The sequence below is a fragment of the Pongo pygmaeus genome, chromosome 8, assembly GCF_028885625.2.
Source record: "Pongo pygmaeus isolate AG05252 chromosome 8, NHGRI_mPonPyg2-v2.0_pri, whole genome shotgun sequence".
Taxonomy (NCBI): Eukaryota; Metazoa; Chordata; class Mammalia; order Primates; family Hominidae; genus Pongo; species Pongo pygmaeus.
The window spans coordinates 121,094,580-121,110,569 of NC_072381.2; the positions used below are offsets into that span (position 1 = coordinate 121,094,580).

Below are 15,990 nucleotides of genomic sequence, written 5' to 3' on the forward strand. Positions count from 1 at the left end.
AAGCAGATGAGAAGGGTCTACTTAATAATAGAAAACTTATCAGAGACCCCAACAGTTCAATAGATTCATTATTGATTGCTAGGTAAGTGTCCATTTCTAGAGAAAAGGTAATGAAGCATGTATTTCTTTCTCTTATCCACTTAAAATTTTCATCAACCAAGAAATAAATGGCCTGATTATCAAATTTAGATATTTATGGGAAAATTCATAGAAAGGAAATATATTAGAATAAAGGGAATTTGTAGATTAACTGTGAAGTATATAGACTATATTTGGTGAAAGTTAAAATGCTTTTGGTAAAGGGAAGAAAATCATAGGGTTAGATATGTCTTCTTAGCAGGAATATATCATAAGCCAGTACATTCAAGAAAATGTACCAGTTGATTGGTGAAGCAGACAAAACACAGAGGAAGATGCTGCAAAGTTTTTGGGAGCATCATTGGACCAAGAGAGGTTGAATGAGCCAAGAAATCTGTCTGGTCATCAGCTGCAGAGGGGCTGACTAAGTAAGAAATACACAGATGCCTTTCTCAGTTGCCCCAAGTTTGGAACCCACTCCTTATAAAAATATATACAAAGTACAGAAATTAGAATTCAATAACATATGGTCCAAAAAGTTGTATTCCAGAGCAAGGGCTAAGGAGGGCTAAGTTTTGGGTAAGTTTTGCAGTGGACAAAGGATGGTTTCACAAAGTTTGAAAATAAGGGAAAACATGCCTAGTCTGCTAGCTAGGGAACTTCTTGGGTATCATATACCTCTTGCCACCCAGAGTAGACATAATAAACTGAATGTTTCTAAATCCATATACCTTATCTGTCCTATCTTTTGATATACTACATGGAGGGAACCCTGGAATATGAAAAAGCAAAACTCATTCTTGTGGTGGCTTTTATGATTTGCGTTGCATTACTAGCAAGTATGGCAACTCACTATCTTGATTCTCTTTGCCCCCATTGACCTGTTCAGGGGAATGGAATAGGGGTCAACATGAAAGACAACATGCAGAGAGACAACTAACACATTGGAAGTTTAAAGGTTCAAAGAGAATTCTGCACTCAATAAAAAAATAGATTAAAAACAATCACAACAGTAAAACATGAAATATGTATAATAAATACCAATGTGAAGTTCCGAATTTAGTTTCAAAAATTTACTCATAGACATGCTAAGTAAAGAAGACTTGTCTTGATCAAAGTTCACTCAAGGTATTCAAGGGTCCTAGATGACCATCTGTCAGGAAAGTCACAGCACTTCTGAGCCTGCTTTAATAGGAACACTGGACTAAGTAACCTCCAGTATTCCTTCCAAATCCGAGAATGAGTTATTCCAATGAGACTGTGACTTTCTCACATTCTGATTTTTGTGGTTTAACACATTGTTCCAAGTACATAAGAAAGCCAATTTATATCAGTCATGAGTAATCTATGCTACATCAAACTGCCCTTCACATTTAAAAAATTCAAACAATTGAAATTCATATTTTAAAAAAAGCATGTCATGTCTCCTTTCACAAAATATTAAAAACAAGTCAGATTGCTTATTCATTTATCACACCAGTTAGTCAATGATTATTATAGGTATCTTCCAATGGAGACTTAAAAAATTATATTTAGCAGATGTCTTCACAAAGGAGCATTTTACTGGAGAACCATTTTTTAGCATTTTGAAATATTGAACTGAAAATGACTCCATTAGCTAATAGCAAAATAATCCCATTTTCCTCAAAGGAAAAAAATATCTTTAATATATGTATTGATTAAAAGTAAAATGCCAGTGTGTGGGTCATTTACGTATCCAGGAAGATTTAAGAACCTCTTGAAGAACTTCAAAATTATAGTCATAAACTACTTAAATGTTCAACACGAACTCCTTATACACTAAATGAAAAAGCTAACTGGATTATGTTGCATTTAGAATTTTTTAACCTAGAAGCTAGCATGTTGTGGCTCAGAATTGAATCATTAGCTTTGCATTAATTCCCAGAATCAGGGAGAAAAGAAATCTTTCTTTAGTAAATTACTTCTTGGGGTTGGGGGAACTACTGAGAGATTGATCTGAGCTTTGTTGCAGCAAGAGCATCAAGTCATAAATTACTGGCACACAAGCAGAAGTCAGTGTGTCATTTCTATTGTAGTCAGATGCTTTTATATTTCCACTTGTCAAGGTTGACTTGATCATATTGTGCACCTCCTGGATGTCAGAGACATAGCATTCATTTGTCCCTCTCTTTGAGAGCAGGACAGGTATTTCTTTCACAACTTAAACCTCTAAGTTTAAGAAATATACTCCATGGTATGACTGTGGGGGTATTCTATGTGTGAAAAATTTTTTCAAGTGCAGATTTCAAAATTTGAAATTAACCAGGTTCTCATTTTTGCTCTTTGAGGAGTAATATGTATTAAAATCCATTCTGAGGATCTAGCTTTTAAATGACCTTTTCAGTACTCATCCTTTTGCTCATTTTGATTTGCTCAGATAAATTACAACCACCTGGCCTTTTGTATTAAAAAAGGTTACATACAAAATTGACCTTTTGATACTTATTGAGAGAGCTAGGTTCATTGTATTTGAGATTAACTGCTGTTGCTGTTTTCTGAATGATGTGTTAAATAACTTTACTTGAGGATGGTAAAGCCTATTTCTTGTGCCATTTTGTTCCAAGCTAATTCTAACACCACAGGAATGGACTATCTGAGAGATACAAAGAAAATTATGTTTTAGAAAATAATGAATCTAATTTATTCAGCTCCTGTGTGCCTAATGATTTACAGATGTGATTTCAATGTATCTTAATCTTGATAAACCCAATATTATCCTTTGGCCAGTCTGCCCTTCACCATCTTGCTTATTAAGATTCCAGCTTCTTTCTGTCTGTTTCTTGAATATTTTAAGCTCAGGCTTGCCTCAAAACTTGGTGCTTGCTTTTCCCGCTGCCTGAAATGTTCTTTTTTTTTTTTTTTTTGAGATGGAGTCTCGCTCTGTCGCCTGGGCTGGAGTGCAGTGGCGCATTCTCAGCACACTGCAATCTCCACATCCCAGGTTAAAGCGATTGTCCTCCCTCAGTCTCCTGAGTAGCTGGGACTACAGGCGTGTGCCATCATGCCCAGCTAATTTTTGTATTTTTAGTAGAGACGGGATTTCACCATGTCTGTTGGTCAGCATGGTCTCCATCTCTTGACCTCATGATCCGCCCACCTCAGCTTCCCAAAGTGCTGGGATTACAGGCATGAGCCTCCGCACCCGGCCTGAAATGTTCTTTTCTAGCTTCCTTTGTTCCATTCACCTAATATTCTATTTGCCACCCTACATTTTCTGGCTTCTGTGTAATTAGGTTGGACTGTGTGACTATTTCTGATAATGAGGTGTGTCACTTGTGGGCTGAAGCACTGAAAAGTCCGTACACGATTCACTAGTCCTTTTTCTGCCATGATTCTTCGGGAAGTCTTGGGTTGAGATGGAAAGTGACAAGATTGAAGCAATCTATATTGCTGATTTACCAGATGGGAAGTTACCTAGACCAGAGGATTTTGTGTGAGCAAAAAATAAACTTTTCTGTGTTCAACTACTGAGCTTTTGGGGATGTGTGCCTATTCTGATTAACTATTCAGGGTTTCAGGGCAAATGTCATTTCTCTTCTGTAACCACTCTATCTAAAGCACTTTCACTCTGCACTGTATCTTTCCCCTGAGCATTTTGTTTCCCACAGCAATTTTTTTTCCATAATACTTTTATGTATTTGTTTATGTAAGTCAATGTCGAACAAACAAGATTTCTATGTGCTGTTAATTATGATTCTTAAGTGCCCAGAGTATTCTTTAAAGTTGGCAATAAGCATTCATTTTTCAACATTTTGTTTTAATGTCAACAAGTACAAAAAGCAAGATAAAATACTATCTTGCAAAGGTCCATTGAATTTCCTGTTGGTCACCAGGAAGGATAGCCTGTATCAAGCCATAGCACAGTTTTTAAGACTCTCCTAGATAAATCCATTTTGCATTATTTCTTTTATCCTGAAATGAGATCATCTTTGGCAAAGTCTTTATAGGTGATGCTATCTGTGTCAACACAGAAAAGATTTAGAGTCCGTATTTTAATTTTAAAATTTCCCGAAGAGTCACCTTCAAAAATTCTGCAATATTTTTGCATACGTGGAGGTCTTCGTCCACTAACGAATGGCTTTGTTGCTTTTAACTCCAGGCTACATAAGTACATCCTCCAATATCAGACTATACTATCTGCCAGCTGCCTGCTTCCAGTTTCCTGGCACATGGTTCAGAAGAGTCCCTGGTATTTTTTTTTGCTGGCATGGAGAAACTTGCTGAATAGAATCAAAAGAGTCACTCCATACATCACTTCCTAGAAAAAGGGCATGCAGTAGGAGCTCAGTAAAAATTCATTCAATTAATTATTACAGGCAAATTTATTCACCATGGACATCTTGATATGAGCAAACTCTCTATCACATTTTTCTACAAATAGGCTTTTATTTTTTAAAAACAATGAAAGAAAGAACAATTTTTTTCCTAGAATTTTAGTCTAAACTATTCAGGATCATCCTTTGGAATTTGAAGTAAAGAACTTCATAATTTGCTTCCAGTCCTTAATGAAGTTTCTTGACAAGGCATTAAGACTTTACAGAAAAATATTTTCTTATTGCTAATGCGTGAAGACATGTGCCACATGACGTACAGAACTTCATTTCTCATTAAGGAACAAAATGAGATATGTGATCAAGTAGAAGACAAAAACAAGTATACACAGGTATATCATCTGCGTAATCAAAGTTTTGCATGGAATATTAATCTTCAGTATTATGAAGACTTAAGTAATTTTCTTTTGAAAAAGTGTTCACAAGTTGGAATTCTTTGTTAATGAGAAGTCAGCAAGCACACAGTTGAGAAAAACCAGGGATTGTCTATGCTGGATCATGTTAGTGTTTCACTTAGACTAAAAAGAAATGATGAAATTCTAATCCTTTCCTAATTTACTTCAAAATACTCAGTGTTAGCAAACATGAGAAATTTCTGGAATGGATGTGATAATTAGATAGGGATATTATTTTACTTTTCTTTGTTTGCTCCACACTGCAAATTAGCATGATCATCCCCCCCACCAAAAAATGATTTTACCAAGGTCTATCCAAAGATACAAAGCTTAACTGATTTGATTAACAACTTTGTGATATGCTTCAAGACACAGCTTTTGTGTTGAGAAAAATTCAAATTTTGGTAAAATTCTATCCACCACCCCCCACACTCTTTTTTTTTTTTTTTTTTTTGAGATGGAGTCTTGCTGTGTTGCCGCAGGCTGGAGTGCAGTGGTGGTCTTGGCTCACTGTATCCTCTGCCTCCCAGATTCAAGCCATTCTCCTACTTCAACCTCCTGAGTAGCTGGGATTACAGGTGTGCGCCACCAGGCCTGGATACATTTTTTGTATTTTTTAGTAGAGACAGAGTTTCGTTATGTTGGCTAGGCTGGCCTTGAACGCATGACCTCAGGTGATCTGCCCACCTTGGCCTCCCAAAGTGCTGGGATTATAGGTGTGAGCCACTGTGTCTGGCCCCTATCCCTTTTAAATTAAACTTATTTTCATGAAGACTTACAAATGGACAGATGTCAGGCACCCCTTCCATTTTCTTGACTTCAAAATTTAATTACAAAGAATTGCCCCTGTAAGAAGTACTATTTTGTCTCCCATGATGTTTAAGTAGAAATGGATAGCATGGATATGTAAAGATAAGGAAGATTTGCTAATGAAGATTATTCATTTTCTTTGACATTTCCTAAATTAACCTAAACAACGACAGCCCATGCTTAAAAGGACCATACTTATAAAAGTAAGGTGTATTTTATTTAATTCCTATGAGTAGAAACCTTTTAAAAATACCTTATTACAAGGAAATGATGGTGATGCTATCAGGTCATGTAGTTTGTACCCCCCTGCTCTTGTTAATATTGACAATTTCCAGAGTTCCATGAGACTGATTTTACATTGAAGTTATGATCTACAATCAGTATGTAAGGCTGATATCTTTAAGAAACAAGATCATTCAGTATAGAGTATAGGTGGCATTGCATATACACCAAAGTTTACAGAAAAAACAAAGTTTGAGAACCAGTGAGCTACATGAAGAAAACAAATAAATGAAATGTTTTCAATTAAAATGTCTGAGCTTTGAACTAATTCTGCCTTGAAGATAATTTTCAAATTCTTATCTAGCAAATAGGAATGTGTCAGTAATTCTAAAGTAGTTTTGCCGGCTTTTAGAATTTATTCCCTTTTGTTTTATTTTTAAGCATTAATGTGAGTTGATTGATTTATTTCTTGAAATAACTTAAGGAAGCAGAGTTACATTTTGGTTCAGGATGAGGGGCTGTTAGCTTCTGAAGACAGCATTAAGTTAATGATTGAATCCACTGAAATTGCAGGGAAATAATTAAAGTATCATCTATTAGTGCCAGGTTCATAGACTTTTCCAGTCCTCATCTATTTGCCCTTTAGAGGTCTGTGATCTGCAGGTTGAAGAATCTCTGGCCTAGAGGTTCTGTGAGGTTCCTGCCAGGTCTAAAAATCTGTGGAGATTGTGTCTTGGTCATATGAATTATATAATCAGTGTTATCCAGATGACAACAAGACCCTCATTTGTTGACGTAATTTAATCCATTATTTTGACCTTTTGGTTTAATTTTACTTTGAGTGATCATGTATTTACTTTGATACACAGTCATGCTTATACTTTCTACATACATTGACATGCACATGTACTATATATGCATGGGTATATACATGTATATAAGCTTATTGTATTAGTCCATTTTCACACTACTGATAAAGACATACTTGAGACTGGGAAGAAAAAGAGGTTTAATTGGACTTACAGTTCCACATGGCTGGGGAGGCCTCAGAATCATGGTGGGAGGCCAAAGGCACTTCTTACATGGCAGCATTAAGAGAAAATGAAGAAGAATCAGAAGCAGAAACGCCTGATAAACCCATCAGTTCTCATGAAACTTATTCACTATCATGAGAATAACACGGGAAAGACCAGCCCCCACGATTCAGTTCCTCCCACTGGGTCCCTCCCACAACATGAGAGATTTCTGGGAGATACAATTCAAGTTGAGATTTGGGTGGGGACACAGTCAAACCCTATCACTTATATATGCTATTAACATTTTAGAGGATATTTTGAAATCTATATTTTAATCAAAGATCCGGAAACATTTTCCATTTTTCCTTTGTCTTTCCTCTGTCTGGCAGCAGGCTTGATGACAGTGAAAGGTAGGTTTAGGTTTTGGCACATTACTGCCCAAATAGCAACCCCAAATAACTGAACAACCTACCTGGAAAATCTGCTGTGGCTATTTGACAACACTTTGCTTTTGAATAATGAAGAAAAAATAACTAATCTTAAGGTTTTGTGGAATCTTGAATTATTAAAGGCCTTCTGGACAGTCACTGAAGTTTATTTTGCAAGTTAATACAAATATTGCAAAAATACCATTTGACAAAGAAATTTCAAAAATCATTGGAAATGAATATTATCAGCCAACTCAGTGAATACTTGTCAGTGTTAGGTAGAATTTTTTTTTATTTTTAAGTTAACACATTATTTCAAACACAGCGTATTGCCGGTAGGTCAAAGATTATAAAAGCCTAGAAAAAAAATAACAACTGTAACCTGAATAAAGATGTTTTTCCAAACCACTCCCATAATGACTAACATCACTATCTAGGAAAATTAACCTCACACTGGAAGACTGAAAGCAAAAGATTTCCTATATTTTTCTGAACAAGAATTTGAACCTTGTGCCTTGAAGATTTAGTTATATAAAGTGGTAGAATACCATGCTTTCCTAATTTAATGATACTAAAAGTTCTTGCCACTTCTCTTCTTTACACCATCCTAACATCAAAAGAACAAAAAATGATTTTTTGCTTGTATTACTACTGTATGTTAAGTATGTTTGTGTTAATAACAGAAACCCTCTTATTTCATGAATTGTTGCATAATCTTTTCTTCAGAGGCTTTATTTTAGATTGTAGCTCAAAACTAATGACAAAATCATTCTGAGTGCTCTTTTTATACCTTTCCAAATTGTTTTGAATATAATTGCTGTTAGAAATATTAATGCATTGTGATGACTTTATGGCAGTTTTTTTCTATGATCTTTGCAGTATTGCCATAAGCTAGATGATGAGGAACAATATGAAATCTGATATTGATTTGCAAGACAGGTCCACAAAACTTCCCCATTCTAAAAAAATAAATGTCTACCTACTTTCAAGGATAAGACATAAATTCTAGAATATCAAAGGATATATAAGAGTTTTAAAAGTTTATTCATAATTAGAGTCAGTTTTATCATAACTTTCCTTTACCCACATTTGGATGAAACAGATTCTTATACTATATTTTATTCACTCATTCATTGTTCATTCATAAAACACTGTTGACTATCAACTAAGTATTGTGGGGAATGAAAAACAAAAATAGGCTTTTGCCTTAAAGAAGATCCCAGAAAAACATGGAGACATAAAGAGATGGTGCCATATTAATATCACAAATAATTCATAGAAGAGCTGATCATTTCAAAGTTGAGGTGAGGTAGAAGGACATTTGAAGGTGGAGGAGAGAATAGATAGGGAACCTATACAAAAGAGTCATGTAGTAGCAGGTATCAAGACAATTGCAGGCAGAGTTAGTCACTGCTTTGTTTTTTATGTATGTGTATTTTTAAGGACTGTTATCCTAAAGTCATTCAAAGAGTTGTATGCCTTGTGGTATTTGGAAAGTTAGCTAGTATGAAGTTTGGGGAATGATACCGTATTTGAAGTAATAGTATTAAGTTGAAGAATTATCTGTATTCATATTTGATAGAATCACTGACTCTACCTGGTTGTCAAATTTAAGCATAGATATTATTTTCTTTTTTATTTATTTATTTATTTATTTATTTATTTATTTATTTATTTATTTATTTTTGAGACAGAGTTTCGCTCTTTTGCCCAGGCTGGAGTGCAATGACGCAATCTCAGATCACTGCAACCTCCACCTCCCGGGTTCAAGTGATTCTCGTGTCTCAGCCTCCTGAGTAGCTGGGATTACAGGCATGTGCCACCATGCCTGGCTAATTTATTTTTATTTTTATTTTTATTTTTTAGCAGAGACAGGATTTCACCGTGTTGGTCAGGCTGGTCTTGAACTCCTGACCTCAGGTGATCCACCTGCCTCAGCCTCCCAACGTGCTTACAGGTGTGAGCCGCTGAGCCTGGCCTGATGTTCATATGATTTTTAATTCCATGGTTTGTTTTATAAGAGATTTTGAATAGCAAAACAGTTATTATGTACAACAAATAAGATAGTAACATTTCTTTAATTTTTATATTTTCTTCACAACAATGTTTATGGCAGTGTGATTATAATCTATTGTATTATGATCAATTTGTTCTTTTGGCTTTATTGTTCTGCTGAATAATTGGCAATAGCAGATTAGTTATAAAACAGACACGTCTGCTGTATGGCTTCTTATGGGTATACAAAATGTTAAGCTTCATTTTATATAAAACATAATCCTGGAAAATATATTAATTTATAAAATTTCTTAAGAAAATACGATACAGTTTTTCCTAATTTTCAGGATGAGTTTTTATCATTCTTAGTCACAAATGGTGGAAGGCAGTTCCAAATCTAAATTCATTTTACCACAATAATGACAGTTTCCAACTGTCTCATAAATTTGCAACATTTGTTAAAAGGGAGACTAGTAGAGCAAAATGTGTCACTGTTGCTGAAGAAAATGGGCCTGTTGTAATTAGTGTGCCATCTTCTGAGACAAAAATAGTGCTTGAAATTTAACATTATAATTGTACCAATTAGCAGTTATTGAGTGCTCACAATGTGCCAGCCTCTGTGTGGAACAGCCCAAGTGTGTTATCTCTTTAGTCTCAACCTTATGACTTAAAGATACTATTGCTATTCCCATTTTATGGAGAGAAAGAATGAGTGAAAGGTCTCAGTAATTAGATTATGATCCATTTGCTGGTAAGTGCAACAGCTGGGATTTAAAACAGGTCCTCTAAGGTATAGGCGTAGTGTAGGTACTGTTATTTATAGATGAGAAAAAGTGAGGCTTAGAGAGGTCTAAATAATTTGGTTAAGCTCAAACAGCTAAAAAGTGGAGAAACTGGTATTTAAAAGTAGGACAATTGTTAAGAATAGGGGAGGAGGGCAGAAATTAGTTGCAAAGATAATCATGATTTACTCCATTTGATTATTTTAGGGCTATCACACTAAAGCAAGAGTGCTACAAGGGAAAATGATTTTCTCTTCCTAAATTTCACAGTAAGAACATTTGCATTAGTCTCCCAAAGGCAGAAACTCAGCTGTTTCAGCAAGGGCTCTCTAACTAGTCTTCCACTAGGTGACACAGAATAAATTTATTTGTCTAATTCTTTATTTGTAATTTTACTGATCCACTATATTGTGCCCTAATTATTTCCATTTTACCAGATTTGCTTTACAAACTATAGTAGTAAAGTCCTGGGCAAGAAGAATATTTTTCTTGCTCTTTATATAAAGTAATTTAGTAGACATTCCGTTCCTAAAAAGTGATGGGAACACAAAGCTCAGGAAACAAACTAGAATTTTTAAGTATACTTTTGAATTCTACAAATTTAAAAATTGAACAAAAGTATCAGTCACTGATTTTTTTTATGAGTTTTTGGGAGTCACAATAATAGATTACAGTCCATGGAACTCTATTTTTTGTCAACGATTGTGAGTTTGGAATATTTGTTGATTTATATTACAATATGTGATATTGAGTATTCATTAGTTCTATTTTGTAGACCTTTTACTTTTAGATATAAGGAAAAGGCAAGATGAGGAAAAAGAAGCTGTTCATTTTGTCTAGCAATCACTTGTCATATGAGATGCCGTTTATATGCTGAGGAGAACGAATACAAATGGAGAAAATTGATAATACAAATCTTAGAAAATTGTGTTCAAACACAAAGTGGAATTTACAATTTTCTCAAGACTTTTTGTACATGACTGTAGGAAGGGTAGATTGTGTATTTGTGTGTGTTGTCTGGGCATGTTGGTGTGTGTGTTTTTACCAAAGACAAAGAACCTGGTGTCTTCAGCATTTACTATCCCTTAGCATTTGAGATAACATTATGTTTGCATTTTGCATAGACATACTATTCAGATCAATTTCCCATTCCTATTGAGAGAGGCATAAACCAGATTCTATTTGCCAGGAACTGTATTTTTAATAATATAATTTTGAAGTTATATTAAAGTGAATAATTTGATAATTTAGATCACATTCACTTTTTACTTTGAATATGTGTTTTTAAAATGAATTTGTTATTTCAAAAAATATAATCTACAAACTTAAATTGTTACTCATTAACAGTTGCATTATTTCTATCCCATATTGTCATGTGAATGTTCTGTTTTTAATAATAAAAACCAGGTATTAAAACAAAAATTTTAAATAATAAACTGTGATGTCAGTTTATTATTTAAACTTCTGCTTAAATAAACTTGTGTTTAAATAATTTGGCCTGTGTCCGTTTATCATCTACAAGGGAATTTTATGAATGTTCACTCACAGGACTACATCCATTTACATTCAAAGACTAGTAGTTAACATTTTAAGTTAATAACAGAGTCTTTAAAAATATCTGTGAATAATGAAGCCATTCGTGTGTTCAAGGATTTTGCCTTTCTTCAATAATACAATTTTCTTCTCATTTTAAAGAGTATTTAATTGCATCACACATCCTATTTTAATATTTAACAATAATTTTATTAGCTGTATAGAATGAGAAGGGCAAGAATTGCAATATCTAGTGCTGGTCATCAATTTTTTTTATCATGACTTAATGAGTATTATAATTACAAGGAGAGGCAAAAAGATAAATTAGCTTAGTAGTTGGTTGGGGGGACTTGCTAGTTTATTGGTTTTAGCTTAGGCAAAGCCCAGAATAGTCACAAAGAGAAAGAAACAAGTATCTGGGGCTGCTGTAGAAGTCCTTGCACACAATTTCTGCAACTTACGAATCATGCCTCATTTTGAATAATAAACAGAGGCTTTGAACAAAATTATAAACACTGCCAATAATAATTCCTTCTGGTTCCATAGCAGTTCACAGGGGATTCTGATGACTTACAAAACTTAGTCTTGGCAGGTATATGTTCATTTAATTTCTATTAATGCATTTTGGCAACTTTTCATTATCTTTTCTTAAGTATTTTTACTGTTTTTTTTTCTTTTTCAGCTAAGACAAAAGTATGAGTTATTTTGAGTAGGAAAATTTGGCATAGCCATCATTGTAATAACACTTTTTACTCAAGTAGCACCTCTCACCTGCGGCTTTCGAAGTGCTTTTGAGTACATTGTATTAGGCCTGCAGGACAGAGGTCGGGGAAAAGTTATTTGTAGGCACCATACGTTTAAAGCTTCTGTGGACATACAACCGAGGCCGTGGAGAGAAAGTAATTTTCATCTTTAGTACTCTAGATATGGATATCTGTATAATATGATTCCTAACTTTTCAATGCCATTTGTTAAAAAAGGGAACCAGATATTGTTGAATTTCATGTGCTTTTAAACCTATTTTAAGATGAATCATTTTTAACCCCCTCCAGCAACTGCTTCGAGAACGACAGCAGATGGCCAGCCGTCCCTTTGCTTCTGTTGATGTAGCTCTGGAAGTGGGAGCTGAACAAACAGAGTTTCTGCGAGGGCCATTAGAGGTAGGAACAGCGGTGCTGAAAGAGGACCACTGTGCTTTGCATATTTATTATATTGCTTCTCTAATCTACATCTGCTTATGAAGCCAAACAGAGTCTGATTATCTACAGTTGACAAGATTCAGCTACATATGTTATGCCATTTTCAAGGCACATAGTTTTAATAGTATGACATGAGCTGTAAACAAAGCCACTGGAGAATCTATTAGCCTAGGCAGGAGTGACAGACTGCTCACCTGGCAGCCTTTCTCTGACAGATAGGAGCTGAGGGAATTTAAGATATAGGTATGATCGAAGAAACAAAGCGCCTATATTTAGTCTTTGGAGTACTCTGTGCCCCTAGTTAACAATTCACATCTATCTTTGTTAACAAAGTTTACTTAGAAAAGGTGGGTGGAGATGAGTTGCATTTTAATTACATAGCTTCATTTTTGAATGTTGAAAAGTGAATGTTTCTCACATATAAAATGAATATTTTTATTTGTGGTTAATTGCTGTATTATTACATTCCTTTATTGCAAAGGCAGAAATAGAGTATGATGAAACAGAAATCATTATATGCAACTAAATATGGTATTAGAATCCAAAACTAATACATGAAGTGGTTTCTGAAAATAATAATCCCTAAAGATGCAAAATTCGGCCGGGCGCGGTGGCTCACGCCTGCAATCCCAGCACTTTGGGAGGCCAAGGTGGGCAGATCACGAGGTCAGGAGATCAAGACCATCCTGGCTAACACGGTGAAACCCCGTCTCTACTAAAAAAAAAAAAAAAAAAAAATACAAAAAATTAGCTGGGCGTGGTGGCGGGCACCTGTGGTCCCAGCTACTCAGGAGACTGAGGCAGAAGAATGGCGTGAACCCAGGAGGCGGAGCTTGCAGTGAGCCCAGATCGCGCCACTGTACTCTAGCCTGGGCGACAGACAGAGTGAGACTCCGCCTCAAAAAAAAAAAAAAAAGGATGCAAAATTCACAAATTCTGATTAATGACTATTCAAAGCATTATGATGCATACTAATTTAATTGTATGTTTATTACTTTTATTTACTTTTATATGTGGTAAGATATATTTAAGTAGAAAGGTTAAGAAACTGTAGAATTGAAACATTTTATTCTCTTTTTAAAAAATGACTTTGTTTGACTAATTTTATGTTGCCATTTTCAGATTTTATTTTTTGTCAAGGAAAATAAGGAATGGAAAAATAGAATCATTCAAAAACCTAGGTATACATATAATAGATTCTGTCTGTAGCATTTTTGGTTTTTCTGAAAAAATAAGACAAAATCACAACTCATGGATGCTACTCAAAGGGTCAGTTTTTAGAGGAAATGAAATATTGGGTGCATGTTTCCCTATGATTTTTAAGACATTTTGTGTACTTGATTTTTTACTACTCTAGATCACAGGTTGCCATGGAAGCTTAGAACATTAGGAAATTTATGTGTATATCTTCTATTTGTTGGGGAAAAAATAACAAAAAAGAATGATTAAATGAAAGTTACAGCAAGTGCTCTAATTTCATTTTGGTTCCTTGTTTCAAATGACTTTTATAAAAAACCTTTCACACACAGAAAACTTAGACTATTTTTGGACTATTATAAATTCTTTTTATCCCCATCTGTTTAAAACATTCTCAAATAGTGCTAAAAATCGAGTAACAAGAGAAAAAAATGTAAGTAATGCACACATAGACTAAAGAAAAAAAGAAATTATCAAAGAACTAGAAAATTCACAAACTCAAGGAACAAATATGACACAGACATGTGTCACCATAGTTTGTCAGTTGCGCATTAATAGTGTTCAATAATGTATTGTTAGGTGCCCATGTGTTCATAATCATTATATCTTCATGTTCTATTTTTTCCAAATTTTGGTTATTTCTTTATCATTGTGAATTTTTAATCTTAAATTGTATTTTGTAGAGTTAAAAAATGTCTAGCCCTACTTTCTTTTAGTTCATATTTTCTGATATTCCTTATTTCATTCTTTCGCTTACAATTTCACTGTATCCTTTTGTTTTACACCTATACTTTCTGGAAAAAACTGTTAGCTTTTTTATTTTTTCATTTACTTCGTTTTTTATTGATGTTAACACTGACATTAACTACTGTTCTACCAAGGCTTATTTCAGCTACCCCATTTTGTGTGTGTGTGTGTGTGTGTGTGTGTGTGTTGTTACTAGCCTTGCTTCTTTTTGTTTTTTTTTTCCCAGCTTCTGTCCATAAACTGATTTTCATCTACTAAACAGAATATTGCATATTCTATTTTTATATTGCTGATAGCTACCCTTTCCTTATCAAGATTCATAGTGATTTTTCCCTAGCTATGCTTATATCTTATTAAAACATATTCCTCCATTGCCCATCTCAAATAAAATTAATACTTTAGCATGCTCTCAACTTCCCTCTGTTTCTCCTTCCATATATTAATACCACCTGGAATTTTTATTAAAACATTATGGATGTACTTCTTTCTTTATTATGGCCTATGTAAAGAACAATGAATTTTATTTGTTCTCCTTTACTTTTGATATCTAGTCATTTGCTCATGCATTTCTTTTATTTTTCACTAAGATAACCTCTCTGAAAGATTTTTTTCAAAGAGAAACTTTGGGTCCAGCACGGTGGCTCACTCCTGTAATCCCAGCACTTTGGGAGGCCCGAGGCGGATAGATCATTTGAGGTTAAGAGTTCAAGACCTGTCTGGCCAATATGGTGAAACGCCATCTCTACTGAAAATACAAAAATTAGCTGGGTGTGGTGGTGCACGCCTGTAATCCCAGTTACTCTGGAAAATGAGGCAGGAGAATTGCTTGAACCCAGGAGATGGAAGTTGCAGTGAGCCAAGATTGCACCACTGCACTCCAGCCTGGGCAACAGAGTAGGACTCCTTCTCAAAAAAAAAAAAAAAAGAGAGAGAGAGAGAAAGAGAAACTTTGTATGGCATTATCTTTGAGAACCTAAATGCCTACCAATATGTTTTTCTCATGTGTACAAAACAGTTTAATTGAATATGAAATTTTAGGTTCAAAGTTCTCTTCTCCAGAGCTTTAACCATTGTCTCAAGTCTGATGTCAATTTGATTTTTTGTCCTTTGTAAATGATCTCCATTTTCTTTTTGGAATTTTTCAGAATTTTCTCCTTTCTCAGTGTTCATACATTTTTCTCCAATGTGTCCATATGTGTGTGGATGTGTATATATATATATGTTTCTTATTTCTTC

At 34.5% G+C, this 15,990-nt stretch overlaps 1 protein-coding gene across 3 annotated transcripts in view; it reads left to right on the forward strand.

Moving 5' to 3' along the window:
• Positions 1-15,990, forward strand: part of ATRNL1 (attractin like 1) — an 839,395-nt gene that overhangs the window by 608,572 nt on the left and 214,833 nt on the right. For all 3 annotated transcript variants that reach the window (XM_054503866.2, XM_063670302.1, XM_063670303.1), the window contains one exon: positions 12,664-12,771. In XM_054503866.2, the coding sequence (XP_054359841.1) occupies positions 12,664-12,771 (108 nt within the window). The remainder of the gene's footprint in view (positions 1-12,663; positions 12,772-15,990) is intronic.